The sequence below is a fragment of the Equus asinus genome, chromosome 29 (assembly GCF_041296235.1).
Source record: "Equus asinus isolate D_3611 breed Donkey chromosome 29, EquAss-T2T_v2, whole genome shotgun sequence".
Lineage (NCBI taxonomy): Eukaryota > Metazoa > Chordata > Mammalia > Perissodactyla > Equidae > Equus > Equus asinus.
This window is the reverse complement of record NC_091818.1, coordinates 27,642,504-27,667,649: the sequence shown is the minus strand read 5'-3', so window position 1 is coordinate 27,667,649 and position 25,146 is coordinate 27,642,504. Positions and strand designations below refer to the sequence as shown.

The 25,146-nt window shown below is 36.9% G+C and overlaps 1 protein-coding gene across 16 annotated transcripts in view; it reads right to left on the bottom strand.

Annotated features, from left to right (window-relative positions):
- NEBL (nebulette) overlaps nt 1-25,146 on the bottom strand; it is a 334,151-nt gene that overhangs the window by 54,116 nt on the left and 254,889 nt on the right. For 10 of the 16 annotated variants that reach the window (XM_070501303.1, XM_070501310.1, XM_070501305.1 and 7 more), the window contains 6 exons: nt 16,867-16,980; nt 14,900-15,001; nt 10,712-10,816; nt 8,874-8,981; nt 3,125-3,235; nt 492-602 (listed from right to left, as the gene is read on the bottom strand). The exons of 2 other annotated variants lie outside the window; for them this stretch is intronic. In XM_070501303.1, the coding sequence (XP_070357404.1) occupies nt 492-602; nt 3,125-3,235; nt 8,874-8,981; nt 10,712-10,816; nt 14,900-15,001; nt 16,867-16,980 (651 nt within the window). The remainder of the gene's footprint in view (nt 1-491; nt 603-3,124; nt 3,236-8,873; nt 8,982-10,711; nt 10,817-14,899; nt 15,002-16,866; nt 16,981-25,146) is intronic. 4 more of the 16 variants (XM_070501307.1, XM_070501306.1, XM_014860152.3 and 1 more) reach the window with 1 other exon arrangement.

The following is a 25,146-nucleotide window of genomic DNA, read 5'->3' as shown; positions in this document are numbered from 1 at the left end:
AAAATGAGGAAATGGTCATTTTTCTCATACTACATGGAAAGGAAATGGTGAGCATCATTTTTTTTTTAATTCACTGATTAGGAAAAGACTACTAGGACATAGCTGCTTATAATCAACTTACACATAAAAAAATCAACTTATCAGGGCCGGTCCCATGACCTAGTGGTTAAGTTCGTGCACTCCGCTTCAGTGGCCCAGGGTTCAGATCCTGGGCACGGACATGGCAGCGCTCACTAGGCCATGTTGAGGCGGTGTCCCACATGCCACAACTAGAAGGACCCACAACTAAAAATACAACTATGTACTGGGGGGATTTGGGGAGGGGAAAAAAAAGCAGGAAAAAAAAAAGAAGATTGGCAACAGTTGTTAGCTCAGGTGCCAATCTTTAAAATAAACAAATCAACTTACACATATAATCTTTGAGAAAGATTTACAAATAAGAAATCAGCTGAAAATTCACACATTCTCAGTTGTTAAATAAATATACTCACCTCACTAGCCATTTCAGATGCTCGTTTTGCTCTTTGAATATCAAGAACTTCTGAATTAAGTTCCATTCCTTTCCCTTTTATTTCATTTTCCAAATCTTTTTTATATTCCTTCTGTGAGGAAAGAATATTACAATTTAAAATTTACTGGGAAGCTCTTTAACTGACATACTGTTTTACATGTTTTCTAGAGACCACAGAAAGCAGAAAATATTTCTAGAAAAGAATGAAATCAGTCTCCTGAGAGTTCATGCTCCTTATTTCCTACAGAGACTTCGTTTTCTCTTAATCATGTTTAGAGTGGCTTCCAACATTCTCAGACTTTTCCCTTTTATCCTTTCTTCCCATGTTTTGTGGAACCATATTGGTACCATCTTTTTAAAAGACGTCTTCCCTTTAAATATTCAGGAAGATGCTAGGAATACACTCATTAATTATTTGAAATATTTCTTTGAAAGCTGTCTATAAAATATGAATCACCAAAAGAAGATAGTTGAAAAAGAATGAAAAATTACAAAATCAAAAGCATTGATGTAGCCAAAGTGAAATTCATTCTATTTAAAGGTTAATAAAACCAAATAATTATATTGATAATATATAGTTTGAATTTCACTTATTTTAATATCATATTTTAAGTTGATCCAAATGTCTTTACTAATACTTATATATGACTTGGGGGGGTTTTGTGCTAATGGATTTCTTGTTTTCTTACTAATTGCATTATGAAAACAATACATATCTTAATCCATTTCAACCAAGTTGCATTCATAACTAACTTACCAGATGAAAGATGAAACTTCCTTTAATGATAAGAAATCAAGCTCTAGTTAACCCTAGCGGTCATTTCATGTTATTTTCTCTTTGTCCAGTATAATTAAATTAGCCAGACCTCTGCTTAACTAATAGCCTACAAGACATTGTAACGACCTGCATGCAATTTTGGAAAGTGCTCTGGTGTCAAATGGCCTGGATGAAAGTCAGAGTTCTTTTACTTATTGAGTCACGTGACCTTCAAGAGACCTTTAAGTAACTATCCTTGATTTCCACACAGGCAAAATGGAAATAAAAATTCTTCTTCTCCCAATGTCAAAGGGTAACTGAGGGAATCAAATGAAATTAAGAATGAAATGATACTTTGAACACTCCAAACGGGAATACAAATGCAAAAACCATCAAGTAAAGAATGCCAAGACAAGTTAAAGCTAAAGGTTTACCCTTAGAAAGGGAAGTTACAATGTCATTAAGTCACTAACAGTCCCTTTTTAAAATCAGACATCTCTATAACTTCATTAAAAGATTTTTCATCGTAGTCTTCTGGGGCTTTTTTCTATCCTGATGCATACATTCTGAATCAATAAGTCAAACAAGATTCATTTAAAAGGAAGAATATACAAAAAGGCGATAGCATGTATATCAAAGTCATTTATGGACCTCAAAATAGATCTCAGATTGTCATCTGTGGGTAAATGATGAAAAGATTCCTCTTTAAAAAATTCAATAAATAGAGCATATTTTTTAAATGGAAGACAATAATAGTAGAAAGTTGCCATTTGATTAATCTTCAACTTCAAAATATTTTATAGGTACTAGAAGTGAGAAAAGATAGGGTAGCAAGAGAACTCTTCTGTAAATTACATGCCTATTTCAGCCCAAACTACAACAGTGAATCACATTAAATTTCTAAAAGCAGTTAAATGGTAAAGGCCAGCTGGCATTTGGTTATTAAAGAAGTTCACTATGATGCACATCTATGTAGGTAATTATACTCTAATTTATGTCACTGGTTTAAGACATTTCTTTCAGGAATAGTTTCTTGAGCTCAAAAATCAGGATGAAATGGAGTTCTCTAATGCTTTTCCTCAATGTAAAAAGAATCTACCTAAACAGAGAGTTGGAAGAGCTCCAAGTTACTCTGCAGCCATTTAAAAACAAACAACAAAAACAAAAAAACTTTTAAAGGAACGGACTGTGAGCATGATACTTTTAACTGTTCAATTTGAGGACCTTAAGGGTCAACGCATGAGCCTAAAGGCACTATTAAGTTTGGGGTGAAATTCTGTTGAGAATAAAATGAAAAGTGGACATGAGTTCCTAAGTTCTATATGCTAAATGTTATTTTTTTCCCTATGAAGAACACAAACCACTCATAAGTAATGTACATTTATCCAGACCTTCACACACGAGCACCTCATTTTTGCTATCCAGTGTCATGAGAACACTGCAGGGAAGCTACAGAAAAAGCTGGTTCCAATACGCACTTTTACAATAACTAAATTTGAGAGAATCAAGCTTGCCTTACCCATATGCAAAATACTTTTTCTAAAAAACTGCAATAAAGCTATAAAACTACTTACAGAGCTTCTGAGCTACACCCCAAACACAAAATCAGAATATTTTTCAAGTTTGTCCAGGAAATCTGGGTAATTTCTTCCCCCAACTTTAAATGGAAATGTTAACACACACACTTTCCTGTTTTTAATGAAAATGAAAAACTCTACTAGTAAAGGTCGAAGTGAGGAAAAGAGTAATGGATTAATATCTCAAACACTGAAGTAGTTGAGAATTAAGTAAATATTTCCAGGGTTTTTCCTCTAGTTTTCTTCTGCAACATTTAATAGTAAATAGCAGATTCATACCTCCTTCAGAAGGTTGGTGATGTACTTTACATGTAAAAATTCTGGAGTCTTGTCTAAATCCAGTGATGACTTTCCTTTAATCTCCTTCTCAAAATCCTCTCTGTAAACTTTCTGTTAAATAAGATCACATAATTTTACATTTAAAAAATATTAGTGACTGTTGAAAAGATATTAGGACAAGAGTTCCCAGAACAAAATTGATGTTTTCTTATATAATTCTACCACCTCAAAGTCTTCTTATCAACAGGAAAGTAACTCCAACTTTATCATAAATTTTAGAATTCTACCAAAAAGCAGCAGAATCAAGTACCAGTTCCTCTGGGACAGCATTCTGAGTGACGCTGTTTAACACCTTATAATCTGTTATTATTTGACATCAACCCATTTGGAGAGGAGAACCAGTAAAGTTGGCTATTTGATTGGGTCATCTACTGGTTCACTCAAAAAGAAGTGGATCCATCCACTGGAAGAAAATCTGGTGGCATGGAAGCCCATTCAAACCAAAATGGTATTAATATTCATGGCCTCATCATCCCTCTCACTGTCATCTTTTGTGAATTCAGGAAAGACCATTTCTAAAAATGTAATGGGGGCCGGAGGGGAAGACTTTCCTTAATGATTTTGGCATTGAGAATATTTCTCGACCATCTATGGAGTTGGATATGAAGCAAGTTACACAGCGAGGAGAATCTTATCTTGAGCCTGGTAAATTGTTCTTTAGGTAAGAGTTCACAAGAAATAAAAGAAGATGCTGACAGCGATTGGGAAGAGCCTAAATCTACACCCTACCTGCCCTTTAGACACTGACACCCCTCAGCTATTATGCTCTAAAGTCTACCATTTGAACTAGGCATCTGAAAGTCAATGGGAACCCATGCTTTATGACTATAAGCACAGTCTGTCTACATAATAAAAATATCCAGCCATGTGAGATATTTACCAAACAAGGGCCCAGATTTTACCAGCTAAATATTTTATTCAACTTGCATCACAAAGATGATAAAAGTAAATAAATTCTGCATGAGATTGTTACTAATGCAAAATGAGAAGCTACTTCCAGGTTTACTATGTACTTATTACAGAGATAGCTAACTGTATAAAGAAATTCTCTAAACCACAAGGGAGATAAGAGATGCATATCATCTCCTCACTTACATTTGTGTTACATATGGCCATTTAACAAGTAATCTACAGAGAGCCATGAGAAAAGGCCACAATGGATGTTCTGTAAATACTAAAATCTAACAAAGCTATTTAAGAAGCTGCATTGAGAACATTCTAAATCAAAGGAACTACAGATACACCAAACACGATGATGAGAAGTTGTCCTCTTCTTTATGTGAGACTGAGATAATACAGTTATAAGGCTGAAACTATGGCATTGCTAGGCCAAAAATGACTCTTTCAAAAAGTGAAATATGTGTATTTATTCATTTCAGATATTTTACTTCAAAAAGCCCTTCTCCTCTGAAAAAATTATTTTACTGAAATAAGTCATCAAGGAAGGTTGATTATGACTAGAACTGGCCAATATACAACTAGCGGGAAAAATTCCTTTAGCAGGCTTTTTGTTACGAGAACTATATTTGTGAAAGAGAAGGCGAAGAAGTTTTCAAAGCCAGATTTAGAGATTTCTTCTAGAAAACACACTGATTAAACCTGCATCTGGTATTAGAAGAAAGTGAGAGAAGCGTAATTATAGGCTATAACAGAAACGTCAGTGGCTTTCCCTGAGATCATCAACACTCAGCTTTACCTGTAGGAGGCTCTCTAAACAGTTCAGTCAAGCTTACCTCTTAGGAACAAAAACCATCTCTGAGCCAGACAGTTCTCTTTGTGTCTACTTCACTGGTCGTAATTTAGAGACATCTTTCACATCAAACTTGTCCTAACTAAAATTTTTAGATATTCTATCTTTCTAGCCTTTGGAGAACAAATTTGGTCCAAAGATATTTCTTATTAGAAGATTTCTCTCTCCTCAAGCCCTGCTGAGCAGAAACACAATTACTGAGCCTAAAAATCTAACAGCAATGGCTATAATTAAAGGGAAAACACATCTCAGCCTCTGCAAAGGGATATTTCGCCTTAGTGACAATACTGGAAATCAGAAGAGCAAAAATTGAAAGCCAATTTTAACAAAAGGCCCACAATGTAAGTTAATTCCACAGCATACAATAAATATATAACTAAGTTAAATGTTAAAACTGTTTATAGCTGATGTCCAAACAGCCAATCAGAAGCAAGGAATTATTTCATTTGACGGATTCGGTTTTTAGTTGCATCATTTTATCTTCCTTCCACGTTGTGTGGCCAGAGCAATGGTAAAAGCAAAGTGCTAGTTATCAGACTTCCAAGAACTGCGCCAGGAAACAGGCCGACATAGAAACAATAGCACTTCTTCAATGCTGAGGGTACCTTCAAAGTCCCTGTCATCTGTAGAGTGAAATTTGTTCTCAGGGAATATTTTTGGTTTTGAGGGTTCATCGACAATGGAAAAACATCAACTGGAAGTTTCATGTAAATAAAGACAATTTGGTCTACTTTGCCCATGGAATCTTTGAGAAGCAGATATCTGTAAGTTTGGGGGTTTTTATTTTTTCCAATTCATCTGGTTTTTACAATGTTAAGTTAGGGGAATATTAGTTTCCTTCAATGAGCCAGGGTTTCTCAAAGTGTGCTCACCGGCCTACCTACATCAGAAGCACTTGGGATACGGTTAAACTACGATTCCCAGGCTCCACTGCGAGACGTATGGTAGCAGGCCCTGAGGCAGCAGCGCGGGGATGTGCATTCCCAACATGCTTGCCCGAGACCTATCCACACAGGAGTTAGGGTACCACAGCCATAGGGAGAAAGAGGGAAGGGGAAATAGGATATTCAGAAGAGAAAGTACAGAGAGGACCGAAGAGAAGGAAAACAGAGAGGGAAGCATTTCCCTCTGTGAATGAGATGAGAGTGTAGCACAAACACCGAAACAATAACAGCCTGAGGCTCAGAGGAAGAATATTGAGAAAGCCTAGTTTGGAAGGTGCTGGTCTTCTCAGTAAAGAAGGAGGCACAGCTATCAATGAGATCTTGGGGACCAGGATCAATGGCTGTCCAGTGAGATCTACACATGACAATGACTCCAGAGGCTCAACACGGGAGTTTGCGTTCCATCTCCCTCACTTGGCAACAGCGCAAACTGCCAGAACCTCCTAACCTCCTTCACCCTACGAAAGGGGCCATCAGACCCCGTTTCACAGGGTGGGGCTGAAGCTCAAGTGAATGGGAAAGCACAGCTCAGGCAGGAAGAAAGTGGACTGGAAAAACTAGAGTCCAGGAACTTGATTTTCACCTTCATGCAAAGAGCGCACTTGGCAGGAGTCAGAGAACAAGGTGGGTAAAGAAAAGAGAGACTACGATAAGATGAGGATCTAATATCCCAGATCACAAAATACCACCATTTCTAATACAGAAATGCAGTATTAGAATATATTAATCACAAATTGTAAGTTCCAGGATTTATTGGTGAGAGGAAGGTAAATGAACTAGAGTAGTAAAAAATAAGGAACCATGAGATCAGAATGACACACGGATCTTCAGCATGGATGGTCCCGTGGCTGAAGATCAAGGATGAGGGGAAGAGGCAAACGGAGATGGAGGGCAGAAGGGGGCAAAGATGAGGCAAACCTGAAATGCTGGTACCACCCTCTTGACGCTGTCTCAGAAAAGTAAAGTGATTTCGATCTCTATGTCTCTTAGTGCAAATTTACTTAATAACTTCACATCGTCTTCAACTTCCTGAGAACCCACGAGTGAAAGCCATGACAGCTCGTGGAAGTAGAAACCTTTCTCTGGGCTGTGGGTCAGTGACAACAGCCACATTATTCCTCTAAAACGGGAATTCATAGGAAAGATGACTCTAATCCACCCAAAGAAGAACCCGCTGCAATGGAGGACAAGAAAGCGAGGTAAAGGATGTATACAGTACTTTCCATACTGTTCTTGAAATGCAGAAAAGGTGTTAGGACTGAATGTTTGTGTGCCCCCAACATTCATATGTTGCAACCTCACCCCCCGAGTGATGGTCTCAGGAGGTGGGGACTTTGGGAAGTGATTAGGATCAGATGAGGTCATGAGGGTGGAGACCTCGTCATGGGATTAGTGCTTTTATAAGAGTCACCAGAGAGCTTGCTTCCCCTCTCTGCTCTCCACCAGGTGTGGATATAACGAGAAGGCAGCAGCCTGCAAGCCAGAAGATGGCTCTCACCAGAACCCAACTGGCTGGCAGCCTGATCCCAGAATTCCAGCCTCCAGAACTGTGAGAAAGAAATTTCTGTCGTTTAAGCCTCCCAGTGTGTGGTACTTTGTTACAGCAGCCCAAACTGACTAAGACAAAAGATGTTCCAGTAAAACTTATCTTATTACATGCAATTTTTTGTAGGGCTTCTAAGCCTTGACCAAATTTACCTGCTCTATCAATTCAGTTAAAACAAACAACTAATTTAGTCAAATATTTGCCTGACCGTTCTTGATCAAATTTCCCTTTATTGGCTTAAGAGGATACGAGACATGAAAAATACAAGTAATTATTTTCTCCTCTCTTGCTTGAAGAAGAAATTAAACAACAAGCCAAAGTAATGTCTGAGTGCCCTTTCCCTGAGAAGAAGAATGATAACATTTGAACAAATAGCACATATAATGTTTACAAAATTCCTATGAGAGTTTCATTGTCCAGAAGTCATCATTTCTCCCTATTTTGATGTCGCTATTGAAGAATAGAAAAGATCTTGTCCACTGAGCGTGTCTGGAATGGAGCAGTGGGGTTGGAATCAGCTGCTACTATTGCCCATTATTTCTGTCCCTTTGAAGAAATGACTTGGTTGTATCCAGAGAATTTGGATGTGGGCTGCAGACAAAAACCTTGTGTCTGGTGTCTGGTCCCCAAAAAAGTAGGAATAAAAAAACCAACAACAACAGAAGAAATCTCCCTGGGACAGGTGAAAGCACTGTGGGGGAATATCTGCATGTGACTTAGCATTATCTTAAGTAGAGAATAAAGTGAATAAGCAGGAAAAATCTTAACTGATCTCTTCTCTTGATACTTCAAAACTTCCATGTCATGTTATCGGAGGGGAAGGGGAAAGGAATCAATTAAATAAGCTAACAGAGAAAAGAGAATCATTCCTGACTTTGACCAGGTCCTAAAACATTGGTATTTAGTGGATTTTAGATAAAAAATTTTAGGTTAAGACAATTTTATGGATGCACTATCCATCTGCGGATAATACCTACCTAGCATCATTACCTTGAGAGGATTAAATGGGCTGATAGATATAAAGCTTTAGCATATTACTTAGCACAGAGTATTTAATAAATGTTAGTTCTAACATCATCAGGAAAAAAAAAGGTAAATAAAGCATCCAGCTCTTCATTTTCTTTTCATTTTTTTCTACTCATCATAGTTTCACATGGACACAATCTGAAAGAATCAATTTTATAATCGCAGAATGTGAGAGCTGAGAAGGACATGAAGAGCTTACCTGGCCTTATAGCCATCTTGGCCAAATGGGAATAACTAAGAACCAGAGAGTCCCAGCAACCCAGACAAGACGCCCAGATCTAGAACGCAGATTCCTGGGGTCTTCCCATGCAGCATGCTTTCTTGTAGACCTGCTAAACATTCTGAACCCCTTTACTAGTTCCTTTCAAATGATAAAACATCAAATATACATTAAACAGTTGATAACAAATCAAAAGGACTCACCTCACTCTGCATCTTCTGAGCTTCCTTTGAAGCCTGATATGATGGTGTCTCAACAAATTCAAGCATGGATTTCCCCTTATTTTTCTCATATTCTTCTTTGTACTTAACCTTCATTGAAAAAAGTATAAGAGGCATGTAAAGCTCACAAGCCCTTCTACAAATAGAGCAAAGGAAAATAAATATATGTCCAGAATGAATCATCCTATTTTCTAAAGTCACATTATTCTGGCTAAGTTGATCACTGGGTTCTCTGTGGTTAACGACATAGATGAAAGTAAACAGGTAACATAAAATTTTTTAAGGAATAAAAATAATTTAGAACTACTAAATAATGTAGTTCCAGGACTTGTATCAAGTACTTAAATAGCTGGGATATATAGATATGTATCATATGTATGGAGTTATATACGTATACACATATAGTATACACATATATGTGGGTATAAAGAGAGAGAGAGAGGGAGAGAGAATGAGAGAAAAGAGAGAAAGAGATCCTTGTGATAGCTTTGAGTGTCTATCAGTAAACAATGAATAAGAAGGAAAACATAGGTATGATTTTTCTATCTTTCTGTCAAAGGGAGGATTCTGGGATTGCTGAATTTTTCCATAGACATTGAATAAAACACACACAGAGCTTTTATGTGATTCCTTTCAGTTTCACTATGCATTATTTAATAATATTGTATCATGAATTATTTATTTCCAGTACAACCAATCCTCATCTTATTTCAGTTTATAAAAGGATCAATATTTTCTATCTCCTAGTAACAAAAACTAAAATTATAGGTAAGCTGTCAGAGCCATTGGCTTTTTTAGCAATAGATCTTTTTAAATTAAATTCATAGAAAAGTTTTGATCATGATTCATCTCATTCAGAAATGTATTTTCATCAAAATTCTTATGTTAAGTAATTATTTATGAAATTGTTTCTTAAGTTATATAATAATAACTGTAATGATAGATACAAAAGAAAATTTTCAATATTTAGAACATCATGGTGGCAGAAAATATAACGATTTTAAAATTTTTATTTGCAGGCATATTTTTGTTTCAGAGAAGTATTATAGAGTGATCAAGGAAAGTGAAGTATAATAACATACTACATTAGGATAAAATCTCGTAGGAAAATGAAATTCAAAGAATTTCAAAAAAATAAGAATTCAAAAAGAAAAAAAAATGTACATTTCCAAACCTTAAAGGAGAGTTGGTTTGTATATTTTTTAAATAAATAAAAGGTTTCAAATTATTATGGAATTTATGTTCCACAGGATACCTTTAAAAGAGTGATAGAAAATTTTATCTTAACAAATGCTGGAAATGACATCTTTTGCAACTATGGAAACTCAGAACGAAAAACAATAGATATCAACTTTAAAATGTTCAAGGAAGATTTTTTTAAAACTTCTTTCAGGGAGTACATAGGATTTCATAAAGGAAACATTAATTTAGAATATACTGGTAAGATAATTTTCCCTTTTTAATAACACTTATAATTGAGAAATTATAATAAACTTTGCACCTGGAAAATTAATTTTGCAGCTCAAAATGACAAATCAGTACACTATAAAAATGGAAATCATCAAGAGATTTCATCATTTAATTAATTCATATACTCTTAAGTTTTAAATTGTGTAAATTAACTTATGTTATAAAATGTCTTTATACTGAAACATAGTTCAAGCTTCCCCCACCCAACAAATATAGAAGAAAACAGTGTTTGAGATTCTCCGAAGCAACGTTTACTTTCTCAGGATGTACGTTCATTTCCGCAGCCAAACGTTTTCAGCGGAGGCGGCAGCACTGAGCGGTTGCAGGGTCCAGACAGGGACAGTGCGTACCTGACTCTGGAGCGTGGCGTTGCCTTTATGGTGCAGATGTTCTGCAGCGTCTGCGTCGAAATGATACATTCCTTTGTTTTCCTCAAAAAGCTTTCTATACTCTCGCTAAAACAGAGAACATGAAAAATAAATTTAGAATGAAAGAGGCTGATGAGAGCAATGAATACTTAGGAATGCAAACTGAAAAATACAAGCCAAGGAGTGCTGCAAAGCTGCTGTCAAGTTCCCACGGGCAGTCGGCTGGCCGTGTAGATATCTGACACTGAGATAACCGAGGCTGCAAGACAGACCGGCTCTAGGTGCTCAGTGTGAACAGCATGTGAAACAGTCAACAGAAGCAGAGGACAATTAGCCGTAGAAACAACGTCAAAGATACTCAGGACACTGGGGAGTGGATGCAGAAAAGCCAGTGGCAGGCCAGGTGGGCATAAAAAAGGTGATTTGTCCTGTCCTTATCTTAGAATGGGAATGTGTTTAACAGCGTCTACAAGAAGAGAAGCACAGAAAAGAAGAAAGAACAGAGGAAAGCTGGAGGCAGGAAAGAAAAAAAGTTGTATATAAGAGCCCAGCCAGGAGGAAGATTGGGGGTCATAAGGAAAATGAGAGCATGAGAAATAATTCAACTAATTTTCCTAAAAATTAGGAAAATTCCAGGAGGTGCCTGGAAGAGAAACTGAGGAATCGGGGTACAGTGCGTTGAATTTTTAAGATGAACAAATTGGATTAAGACTACTGTTTAGACATACAGACAAAAAGCTGAATTTGGAAGAGACCAGAATGGATAAGGATGCCAAATTTGGCAACTGTAGGGCTCAAGATACAACGGGCAGCAATAAGACAAAAATTGCTTCCTGACTTTTGTCATTGGAGACTGGACACTTAGGTGCTTTGCCCTATTTGGAAAAGACTTTTAGAAGTAAATGGTAACTCCCAAAGACTCAAGGCTACAGAGATGTAAACTCAAGTTCGTTGCTCATTAGGCACTGAGGGCCTCAGTAAAAATAGTAATTTTGCATAGAGTGGAGGGAGAGATAAGCAGCATTTGAAAGGGAGCAGGAGTTGGCCATACAAAACTGACTTTTGGGTTTTAGCAGATGCCCAAACCACCTGAGAGAGAACCAGGAAGAAGGCCCAGTGCCAGGATGGGAAGGATGGGAGGATGCTCATGAGAACTGCTGTTCCATGGGGACACAACAATGGTCTCCAGGGGCGCTTTCAGTCGATTAGGGAGCTAACATGTGTGTCTCCCAAAACTCTGACCAGAATACAGTAAGGGAGAAGAGCAACCCTTGGGAGCTCATGAAAATGTTCACATAGGACATCTTGACCAAAGAGAACAAGTTCTAAATTTTGGCTCCGCTGCCAATTAAAAAAAAAATAATAATCTCAAAGGATAACAGTATACTCAGGGACTTTATAATTTGACTAGAAGTTATTTTATAATATATTTTTTATAAAATAATTATGAACTGGGGGCAAGCCCAGGGGCATACTGGTTAAGCTTGTGCACTCCACTTTGGTGGCCCAGGGTTCAAGGGTTCAGATCCTGGGCGCAGACCTAGACACTGCTCATCAAGCCATGCTGTTACAGCGTCCTACATACAAAAAATAGAGGAAGATGGGTACAGATGTTAGCTCAGGGCAAATCTTCCTCACCAAAATAAATAAATAAAAGTATGAACTGAATGCAACAAGCTAGGATATATCCAATCACTGAGTTAAAATCCAGAATTAACAAAGCCTAGGATATTATGTCTGGAATAATGAATATATACTGAGAAAAGGCCAATAAATATTGTCCCCACCACAATGGTCTATTTTAGTTACAGAGAATTTCAGAAACTCCTATCTTAAAAAAACCCTATTTGAATTAAGATCTGCAAAAGAATTTTCCATATTAGCTTTTCCTTATATAATAGTCTCTGTTGCCTCCTAGTGGGAGTTACACAGAGTAACACACAACATATAAATTTTTAATTTATGCAAAGTTATAAAAGAAACTGAAAGCTACTAATGCTCTATTTTTCAGGAGAAAATGTTCCCTCAAAAATTTAATTAGTATGGCTACACAAACTCATAAGGCACTAATTTCACTCTATATACTATGCATTAAATTTTTTTAAATCATGATTTATACCAAAGACATTTAGAATTTAGAGGTTTAAAAACAGCCATTTATAACAAACTGACAACTAATCTTGGCAGAAGGTCTGTTTATTGAGCATTCCCTTATTCAATCTTTTAATAAAATTAAGTTGCCTTCATAAATCAACAAAATTCCAATTCTCTTTACATTAAAATTTAAAAGGTGGCAATTATAATGTACAATAAATTTGAGCCAATGTATTACTGTACAACTTTAATAAATAGACACTTCAGAGTAACACATTTTTTGAGTCTTAATATTTCTCTCCCATGCAGTAATCATTCAGTCACAATTTTTCTCTGGGAGCAAAAAAATCTATAATCTAGACAAAAGCACCAGTTGAATGAAGCCTTAAACTTTATACATGGTATATAAAATAAATGTAATAGATGACTTTGTTGGTTTTCTCTGCTGAAGAGAAGATAGAAACAATTTATATTCAACTATGATTTTTTTCACCATTATAGAAAATAAAGGTCAATATTCTTGAAAAGAAATACTGCCTATGAGTGGCATGCATTCTTCCACCTACCAAATTTTTAAGTTACCACCGTGATATTTTTACTGGCTTATTTACACGAATCCTCATGTTCCTAGGAAATTTAACCCCAGAATGGAGGAGGGACAGGCAAGGGCAAACGCCACTGCAATGATCGAAACGGGACGCCAAAGACTGAACGCAAAGAAAGCAGCAGGCTCAAACTAGAAACATCGATTTTTAGAAGCATACCTATGAGTCGTGGAAGAAAACATGAAACAGAAACCGAGCCACTTTAGGAACAGAGGAACGTGTGCAGAGGGGTAGGGATGCGCATTGAAATGGCAGGGCTGTGAATTAACTGTCCTGGAAGTGAGTCTAATTTTGTGCCACTTGTCCTCTAACCTTCATTCCCTGCTCGACAGATGGGAAAGAATGATGGGCTGCTTTTCCTCCAAGGACCAGTGACAAAAATTAATTAATTAATTAATTTAAAAATCTCTGTATCTATTATTTACATGCTTAATACACTGAAAGAAGCACGACAGTGGGGAAAAGAGGATTATAAAATAATGAACAGAAGTTTCAACATACCAAGCCAGTGAAACCTGAACTGAAGCTGGATCTCACTATTTAATAGTTTGGGAACCAGGTTTTGACTACAGATCTTTTTAAATCCATGCACATCCCCTGAAGACAACTATTTTCACTTTTTCACATTCCTTGCCCCACATACTCTTCCATTTGATCTGTGCCTGGTCCAAAGCAGATATTCAATAAATTTGGATAATTTTGAGTGAGTGAGTGAGCAATTGTTAAAATAGGCATAGAAATAGCTTGAGTTCAAAGTCAGAGTTCATCATCAGCATGAGGGCATCCTGAGATGTGAGAGAAATGGAAGCACGGGGCAGCTGGTCATCAGTTACGAGAGGCAGCAAAGTCAGAGTCCAGAGACACTGAGTGTTTGAAACAGCATCCAGGAAGTGAGTTCTGATGGAACGACCACTTGGCAGTGTACACAGATATTTTCATCAGCACATGAAGAAATCCCCCTCCCTTCCCAGTTGCATTGAAGAAAACATGGAAACCTTCATGAAACTAAAAGTATACTGTCCATGTAAATGCCATTAGGATTTATTGTCAGAGAAAATACAATTTAGACTAAGACAATTTTTTATGCTACTGAGGCCAATTAAATACCAGACCCTCTGCTCTGGCCTTTATAAAATAAAAGATCCCTGACTTAAGAGCCTGACCTTCAAGTGGCTTCAATCGAATACAGACAAAGAAAGGGGAAGAAGAAAGGCAGAAAGAATGCGGGCACCGATACTGTGTAGTCGTTCAAGAAAGTCTGTATGCAGGAGATATGAAAGAACCCCTTCGTAAAGCAACAGCTTTGGTGGGATTTAAGCAAGCAGACCAGCACTTTTCAATGAGTTAGTTATTGAGGGAGGAGTGATGCCCAGGCACGCCTAAGGAAGCAGGTGAGCTCATGAGCATGGCAGCCATACTGGCTCCATGGAGCCACACGACATCTACAGTTGCCATCAAACATCACACTTACACCGCTGAGCATTTTGCTGGCTTTCAAAGCATGGTCTAAAAACAAGTTTGGGAGATCTGAAACTGGATCATGCATAGTCTGAATGTCTTTCTTGTACTTCACCTATGAAAACAACATGGGACAAAATACCATCTAGGAGAAGAAAATATTATGTTTTTGTATTATGGCCATTATTATTTTTAACATATCATGAAGGACTATTTAGTGGTAAATTGTCAGACGAATTTGCAAGTCGCCACTAGATGGTGCTGATTTACTACTGAATGAGTGAAAAAAGTTATTTCTAGGGACTTGAAAATATTTTGATAATTTCTTTTATTTACATATTCAGAAAGGGTGACGTTAACAGAATCAAGTAATTTTAACAGAAATTCTGATTTCAAAAAATAAAGAGAAGAGCAACTTTACTCTTTAGAAATTACTACTGTATTTCAATTATGCTTTTTGGCGATTTTAGAGCTTTGGGTAGTTTTCATCGTATTGCCACAGAGACCTTTTTTTTTTTAACTGCTTTGGAAATATAATATTAGTAATAATAATAATAAAATTTTAATAATAAAAAATATGAAGCACTTACTGTGTGCCAAACACTTTTCTAAACACTTTTCTCTGTATTCAGTATTTAATCTCCACAACAACCCTAGTAGGTAGATACTCTACGTATCCCCATTTTGCAGATGAGGAAACTGAGGCACAGAAAGATGAAGACGTAATATTAAGAGGTGAAGCAGGATTCAAGTTCAGGCAATCTGATTCTAAACCTTGAGAAGTTTCAGCCCTATGCTCTAGGTTCCTTTAAGTATATTCCAAGTCTATTTGCTTTGCGTTTTTACACATACAAAAATAATCAAATAAGAAAAAAATTATTCTGATATTGCCAGTGGTCCTAAAAGACAGAAAAATTCATTTCAATTGCTGGCCACAAACAAAAGTTTAACAATAACCATACCTTCTAAACATTAATGAAAGTCATATATACCGAGTCTCAAGGATATGACAGGAGTTGAAAGGTTGAAATGCTCTAACAAAGCGACAGGTCAACCATATTAACCTTAACACTTGAAAAGGAACTTTCCACATGCTTCAACCATAGCAAAGCGATGGATCTTTTTCCATGTTTCTATTTTTATACTCTGCCTAATTCTAATAAAAATTTAAGGCATCTTATCTTGTAAATTGAAGCTTGATCATTTCTAAAAACATGAAATGAAAATGTACTTCACAGCATTGATATAAAGGATAAGAAAAAATCCTGGGGCTGGCTCGGTGGCACAGCGGTTAAGTTCGCATGTTCCGCTTCTCGGCGGCCTGGGGTTCACCAGTTTGGATCCCGGGTGCGGACATGGTGCCACTCGGCACGCTATGCTGTGGTAGGCGTCCCACATATAAAGTAGAGGAAGATGGGCATAGATGTTAGCTCAGGGCCAGTCTTCCTCAGCAAAAAGAGGAGGACTGGCAGTAGTTAGCTCAGGGCTAATCTTCCTCAGGGGGAAAAAAAAAAAAGAAATCGTAAGCCATTACAAGGACAATTCCTGACAATTTCTTTATGATAAACTACCACGTACCAGGTAGTACTTTATAATAAGCCCAATTGCGTGGGCATAATTACATGAGTTAACTATTGTCATAACCACTAATTTATGATAGTACACACTACATTTCTACAAATCTCTGTAATGTATTTCCACCCTTGATCAGATATAATAGTTTTATTAGCAATACTGTTCTTCCTTATTAACTAATTAGTAATCAGTAACCATTAATAGTAAATTACAATAATACATTTTTCTCAAAAAAGCTTCAGGAAAATATGCTTCAGTTGTTTTCAACTAAAATTACTTGTAAATTACATGATCTTGATTAAGTAGCAGTAATTACAACACAGCCGATTCTGAGAAAACAAGAATCAAAAGATACGGAAAATAATTTTCTATAAATTACAAGTCATGAAGCACAAAGTAACTTACATTACTCGCCAGTGCACTGGCAAGCTGACTTTGCCTAAAAGAAGCACTTTCAAGGGGATTGTAACAATGTTTCTTATCCTTCATTTCATTATCAAATTTTTCTTTGTATTTAATCTGCCATAAAAGAAAAAAACAGGATAAATTAAACAGCACATTTATTTTCAAGCTTTCAAAATAACACATTCAGTTTTTAATTAGATCAGATAAAAGCTACTTTAAAAACAAATGGCAGCAAAATTTAAATTCCTGGTATTTTTCCCCCGTATAAAGCTTAATTAGGCATAAAAAATTTTTTTAATAAAAAAACAACCTCTACTTGAACATTGATCATAAATGCAATTAGGCATGAAGTCAAATCCTATTAACAAGAATTATGTGCTAAAATCTCAGGATTTTTAAATGTCAGTTTCCATTTCTGTGTTCCTATAATCTATGATCAATTAGAAATTAAGACCACAAATGAATTAAAGTCTACCACATTTAGAAAATGGATTCTCAGCCCCAAACTTGAATATGAATTTTCCGTAAGGAATTATTCCAGATACAGGACATGGTTTGTACCACGGTTTTTCTCATCATTTCCCATTTCTTCAAACATTCATTTTTAGAGATTACATTTTCTGAAATGTCCCGGGTCTATTTAATGTCATTTTTTATGCCTCTGCTTTAACTCCACAGTTGTATTCAGCAGCAAAACTCTCTCTAATATTCACTCTGAATTATTTTTCTCTTTTTAAAGTAGTCTTAGGACAACCAAAAAAAGGATTATCAATTTATCCTGTAGAACTTTATTTTTCTCCATGGGTAGAGATAAATGTGAACATATGTTGTTAATTAATTGGAATATAGACACAAGTTCTTTACCAAAAAACAACTAGCTATTCAAATTTCACACCCCTCTTTGATTCCTGTAACCAGGAAAGAATGCATAGACCTCAGAAGCAAAAGTGAGCTGTTTTGTTCTCTTATAACATTTTTATTATATTACAATTCTTACAATATTTTGTTTTCTTACTACATTCTCATAATGCATCTTTATTCGTACGTCTTAAAGTTCTGCACTGAAGAAGTTTTTATTAAAAAGATGTTTGGGGATGGCTCACATTATCTGTTTTAATCAAGTATGTATTGGGTGACGATCTCCCCAGGGACATGCGTCTGGTAGCTATGGGAGAGAGCTAGTGAAAATCTTGGCGGAAATATAATATTTGGAAAATATTTCAAGATAGTGTACGGGAACTATTTTCTGCTGTGGTTCCATTTGATAATAACAACTTTCTGATATTCACATTGCTTTATAAATTCAAGGAAAATCTCATTTATCCTAAATAATTGGCGAGGCCTCTCTAAAACAAGTAAAACTCTGATTTTTAAAAAAATGATTTTATGTCTTGAAATCAGAGACAACATCACCAATGGGATAAATTTAGATGTCCTTCACTACTTTCTACAGGGACTGGCACCAAAGCAAGGGTTTCCTAACCCTGTCCTGCCCTAAACACAATTCCACCCCACTCTGCCCCCTCCACACCCCTCTGTTAGGGCATTTTTCATGATATTTTAATCTGTGCTTTTGTCTCTCTCTAGCTTTTTGGTGCCTAACGGGTATTCACTTGACACTGACAGTAGAGTCTCTTAACTGACTTCCACTTGAACGGCACTCCTGACTCAGCCAGATTCACCAACACTCTCCATTCACTGAGTAAAACGTTCTGACTGATGGCCACCGGGCCCTGAACACTCTCAGCTGGGAGCTACTTAACTATCAACTGATCCTGCTATGTAACATGGGCTTGCATGAAGCTTTCTTTCAATTCTTCCTATTCTCCAACCTCAGGCACCATGAGTCTCTTAGTTATATATTAGCCAAGCGGCAAAAATAGCTTCTATCACCTTGGAGCACGGAGAGCCCATCGTCCTATATTGCTTACCCTGTAGCTCCCAGCACAATTTCACTAGGAGCAGAGGCAACATGTAGGGAGGTGACACTTGGAGATCAACCTGACACATTCTCATTTGTTATTAAACCCGGCATTTGCTCTTCCCAAAGAAATGTGTATTTCTGCAAAGCTATAATCAATTCACATTGTAATGATTCCTTCCTTCTTCTACTCATTAAACACCGAGCCTGTGTTGAGTTCCTGCTATGAGGTAGGATGAGTTCCTATCTGAGGCTGGGAACGCTGACAGGACCAAGACACACTCTGTCAAGGCTGGAGTCAGTAATCTCTTCTGAAAGCAAATATGACTGAATCACAGTTCATGCTTAAAAGTGGTTTAAGAGTAAGTCCAGCCCTACTGCCCCTGTGAGGTGTGTTGTCAACTTGTCGAAAGTCAACTGAGTTTGCCCCTAATTCTGTTTATACTAACTATACTTATTATAATTACATAATTTAATATTGAGAACGTTGACAAATGTACTGTAAAAAGAGAGGAGTTATTTCTATGAAAATGATGTCTTTTCTATGATACAATGAAGGTAATTTTTCTAAAAATAAATTGTGATCAAATTAAGGGTAGTCAGGACAACAGAAAAGTTGTAGGGGGGAGAATGTAAATAATCTATAAGGTTCTAGAACTCAGATTATATAGATTACACATATCTTTAAGCAAAATGTCTTTCAAAATGTCAATCATAGACAATGCATTGTGAGTATGGTCTGCAAGAAAAACAACATAAAACTCCAAACCAAAGGCTCATTTGCAAAGGAAAAAACCTTGTGGCTACATCAAAAGGTTGGTGAATATCACATTGATTGATTTGCAGATACTGAACCCTCCCCCACATCCCTGGAGTAAATCCCACTTGACCCTGGTGACCGATCCTTGTAATGGGTTGTTATATTCGATTTGTTAATATTTTGTTGAGGATTTCTGCATCTACGCTCATCACTGATGTTGGCCTGTAATTAAATGTACACATATGTATTTGGTGCTAAAAAATGTTAAGGTATGTGTATGATTTTTATGATTCCTGCTTTAACCAGCTTTTTAATTTGACTGACTACAGGTCTGAATAAAAGGCTTCCACTATACATATATTACAATATATATTAATATATATATATGCACGTCCATATGAATATGTGTGTGTGTTTACGCACACGTGCCCACTAAGTCCCCATTCCTGAGTTAGGCAACATGACAGTAAAAAACAAACTCGATCAGATCCAGGTGTCACTGGTGGGGGTTAAGCACAAAGATAAACTCTGAATAGTGAGCTGGCTGCAACAACAAAGGGCATTGAGGCCACGGGAGCTGTTTTGTGGCTGACCATCTTCAAGTCTGGGGAACTAACACAATATTATTTAAGTTGAGACCCGAAGGGAGTGTGCTTAGTAAGGGGAAGAGGGAAGGAAGGGATGAGTGGCGGGGTGTTAATAAAAAGTATGCCCCCAGAGAGAAAAGCATGTGGAAGGCCAGAGAGGGGCACACACAGCATATTCCAGGAATTTAAGAAAATGAGGGTGGCCAGAGGATGGAGATTAAAGGAGAGATTGGAGAGCTGGGAACAGCCAGGTCCTGGTGAACCTTGTAGCTCTCTCAGGGATCTTGGTTTTCATTCTAAAGCCACTGAGAAGTCCTCTTAAGTATGTCTGCAACTTCAGCAGATTTGCTCTTGGAAGAGATTACTGACTCCAGCCTTGACAGAGTGTGTCTTGGTCATGTCAGCATTCCCAGCTTCAGGTAGGAACTCATTCTACCTCATAGCAGGAACTCAACACAGGCTCAGTGTTTAATGAGTAGAGGAAGGAAGAAATCATTACAATGTCAATTGATTATAGCTTTGCAGAAATATGTCTTGCCTTGGGAAGAGCAAGCGCCAGGTTTAGTAACAGATGAGAATGTGTCAGGTTAATCTCCAAGTGTCACCTCCCTACATGTTGCCTCTGCTCCTAGTGAAATTGTGCTGGGAACTACAGGGTATGCAAAATAGGACGATGGGCTCTCCATGCTCAGAGGTGATATAACCTATTTTTGCCATTTAGCTAATACATAACTAAGACACTCATGGTGCCTGAGATTGGAGAATATAAACAACGGGAAGAAAACTTGATGCAAGCTAGCATTGCACAGCTGCACTAATTGATTAAATTTAAATAGTTCAATACAAGCAGAACCCTGGATGTTTTCACCTGATGTTTTAAAAAACAAACTTATAGTAATACTAACCTATTATTAAAGGTAAGTTTCCCCTGGAAATACTAGATTAGACTATTTCCCAAGGTTTGGACATATTTGAATTATCTGTATATTTCTGCTCTCCCACAAGGAAGAGATTTCTATTCACTTTTGTATCCCTAAGTGTTTGGCATTGTGCTTAGACTGGATTCGGCACTTAATTTATGCTTATTAAAGAAATACAAAAATTAATGATGAAAACCATAAGCAAACACATCTCTTTTGTGATTCACAGAATAAGTCCAACCCTGAGATGGGGTTTGAACTATAATATTTCTCTAATTCCCCAAGTCCACACACACACACACACACACACACACACACACACACGCCACAGTCACTGTTAAATTGATTTGAACTACACCCTTTCGGGAAGAAAAAAATGTAAAAGAAAATGAAAAACAATAGATATAATAATATTGTATTGCATCTGTATTGAGCTTTATGGTTCCTGCTGGACTTTCATTCACTCAAGAAATATTTATTTAATGCATACTCTGCATCAGTCACTGTGCTGTAGAGTGCTGTACTGAAAAGATTTAGGAATCAGGTGGTAACTGTGTTCAAATATTTGAAAAAGAACAGAAAAATAGCATTTGTTCTGCTGCGAAAGGTCAAGTTAGTAACTGATGGGTGGAAGTTGTAACTGACAAGATTTCTGCTTATTATAATGGAAATTTTCTCCCAGCTGAGCTGTCCACCAATAGAACCATCTTCTGCTTTCCTGCTCAAACTACTGCCCCCTACCTCCTCAACTGAGTAATTTCCACAAATCCTACAGGTATTAGCCTAAATGTAACTTCTTCCAGAAAGCCCTTTCTGACCTTTCAAACTATAATATTTACTGCTGATGTATTTTTGAAGCACCCCAAATTCACCCCGTCCTAAGTGTGAATTTACTTATCACACCTTGCTGTAATTTTTTGCAAAACTGTCTGTGCTGGGGGGTCTTACCCATTAGACTGTAAGCTTGGTGAAGGCAGGGGCTGTACCTGTCCTGTTCAACCTTGAAAATCTGGCCCCAAGCACAGTGTCTAGAATGAATATCTGGTTCAGTAACTGTTTCATTTGAAAGAGTAAGTGCATGGATAACATTGAGAAAGGATTCTCTCACTGGAAAGCAGGACTAGGTAACTTCCATGATGTCTTCAAATTCTGCAACAGCCTTGTAACAGATTTTGATGAGAACTTTACTTTTGAAGATTTCTACCACTGAAGTGCATTGAACTATAGAGCTTTAAATGTGAATTTTAAAATGCTTTCTAACCTTTCCAGGTTATTTCTGTAGAGTGAGATTAATTATTTCAAGTAAATCTGTCATTCATATCCTTATAATGAATGTAATAATAAGCAAAATGTTGTGAAATCTATCTCATTCTAACCTCCAGGACTCTGCATGATTTGATCCAAAGATGCCTAAGGAACAAAAATGCAAGAGTTTCCCTCATTAATTAACCACCAAGTAAAATAACTGCATTATATAAAAAAATACGTTTACCAAATGCTGACACTCAAGTGTTTCTAACCTCTTGCTATAAGGTCTTGCACGTACATGAACCAAGAAAATAGCTAAATGGTTTCAATGGGTCCCATTGCTCACCTTCTGACTGGTTCACTCACTAACTTCACATACACACCCAACGTTCTATCTTATGTTCAACCCACACTTCACACATCTGAGTGTCTACCGACTCATGCACACGCTCATCTCCCGAGGCAACGCTTTCCCTTGACTGTAACCGGGAACTCAACCAGGGAACAAACCTATCTCCCTTCCAGTTTTAAGACTATCTGAGAAGGGGAGAAATAGGTGTTGGGTGACTTGCTATGGTTTTGAGATACAATGTTACCCCTACGCCTAAACCAATTACTGTGGAAACAAATGAAAAGTTACTTATGACTATGCCTAATTCATTTACATTACGAATATCATATCTACCGGTCCTGATATCTACAAACTCTTCTAAAATAGAGGTAATATAGGATCAAACTCCTAAGTTTTATAAAGAATTTTAACAGCCTTATTAGCAGGACTTTCCGAGGCTCACATTTGGAGAAAATACTGGAACTGTTAAACTACAATGATATAACTTAAACTCGCTCCTCATAACTGCATCCAGACAGGGCAGAGTTTCAATGCTCCGAAGCTTGACTTCTAAACTCAGTAGTTCAAACCTTTCACAATGAGTGGTGCTGGGCTTCACAGCATCACCTGTGGCCCAGATTCACGAAGAGCCAGAAAAGGCAGAAAAAAGTAGACGCTGAATGAAAGCTTTTTATCATAGCCAAGGAACAAACATTAGGAAAGAAATGGAAAATGCGATAAGCGTACCTTAATTATTAGCGAAAATGAAAAGTAAACAAACAACACAATGCCACATACCTATGGGCATAAAGTCCCTCCAATTTTGGATGAAACTGAACAAAAAGCTGTCGAGGAAGATAGCACCACCAGATTTTTATGTAGAACTCACTATAAAATCAGTAATATTTTTAAGACTGAATTTTATACAAAATAATATCTCTGCGCTTATTTTAATAAGAAAATAATATCTTACTGACTTTGCACCAATGTGAAGGGGCTAGAGAAGTTTGTTTAATCAGTCTGTATATATTTATTGAAAGCCTAAAACGTGCCATTCTACAATAGTGGATTAAATGCATATAAACCCTGTCCCATGGAGCCAGCTGTGCAGGAAGTGAAATAGATATTTAAAGCACACAGATACATATATATGACTACTACAAATTGTGTTAAGAACGATAAAGGAAAAGAACAGAAAATAAAGGGGAGGAGAGCAATACAATTTAAATTGGCAAATCAAGGACGTGACATTTAAGCCAGGACTTGGTATAAGGACGTCGGTGAGGAGAGTGTTTTCCAGGAAGGCAGAATGCGTGATGCTCCAAACCAATTAATATGCCTTACAATTTAAGGATAATACTTATTATTAAACTTTAACAGCAATCTAAAATGTATTTTTTAGGTTTAAAATCCATTCTTATCAATATATCAAGTGCAATTTTAGAACAAATACTAATTACTATAAATACAAAAGTTTTACTTGATATAATAAAACTAAAAGAATTCCATTCATCACATAGACAAATTCCAAGTAATAAATTAAGATGATATATGAATAGATTAGCAAATTAACCACTCTTAGAAGAATTTTTTAAGTAGATAACTTTGCTTCTGCACTGACATGTGAGACACATAAATACACCAGTTTTCTTTATTTTGGCAGATGAGATTTCACTTTTTTTTTTTTTTTACTGATTTTCTTTTAATTACTCTACCATAATTTTATGTGCCTTCTAAGTTTAAAAAAGAGAAACTTTACAATTATGGGAGCAAAGTTCCAGTTCACATAGGAAGTGTTTGTGTTTCCATTACCTTTTCTGGGTTCAGTTCCACAGAGCTCAATTTACAGATAAAATGGGAGGGGTCTGCCCGCTCACTTTTTGCTCTCATCTTTTCATCAAGCATGTCTTATCACTACACAGCACGACCACGGCCTCGTCAGTGCCTTCTCTCACAGTCCTTCTGGTGCCATCTTGCTCCTTCCTTCCTGCATCCTGTCCCCATTTCCCTGTTTCTTGCATTCCTAAATCCTTTCCCTTCTATGTATCTATTTGCCTTGGACTGCTCCTGTGTTCATAATCTGTCATTAGTTTAGGAGCCAAAGAATACATGATCTTCCAAGTCGTCAATGAAAAGAAGCAACTATACTTTCTGCCCTTTTTTCTAGCCAAGACACCTGAAATTACAAATAGAACACACCGAGTTCATTCCAGGAGTCCTATATATTCATCTGCCCAGTTTCCCCCTTTTCTGATGGCTTTACACACCAGGAGATCAGTAAGAATGTCATGAGAAAACAAAGATGATGGATATAATAGAATTGCAAGTTACAATCTGCTTAAGTATCTGATCATTCAGTTGTTAAATGATTTGAGGGTTTTTTTTTTCAATCTGCCTAAATCTGTTACTGCCAGGTAATAGCCCTGGTGGTCTTGAGGTTAAGATTCCGCGCTCTCATCACTGTGGCCCGAGTTCGTTTCCAGTCAGGGAACCACACCACCCGTCTGTGAAGT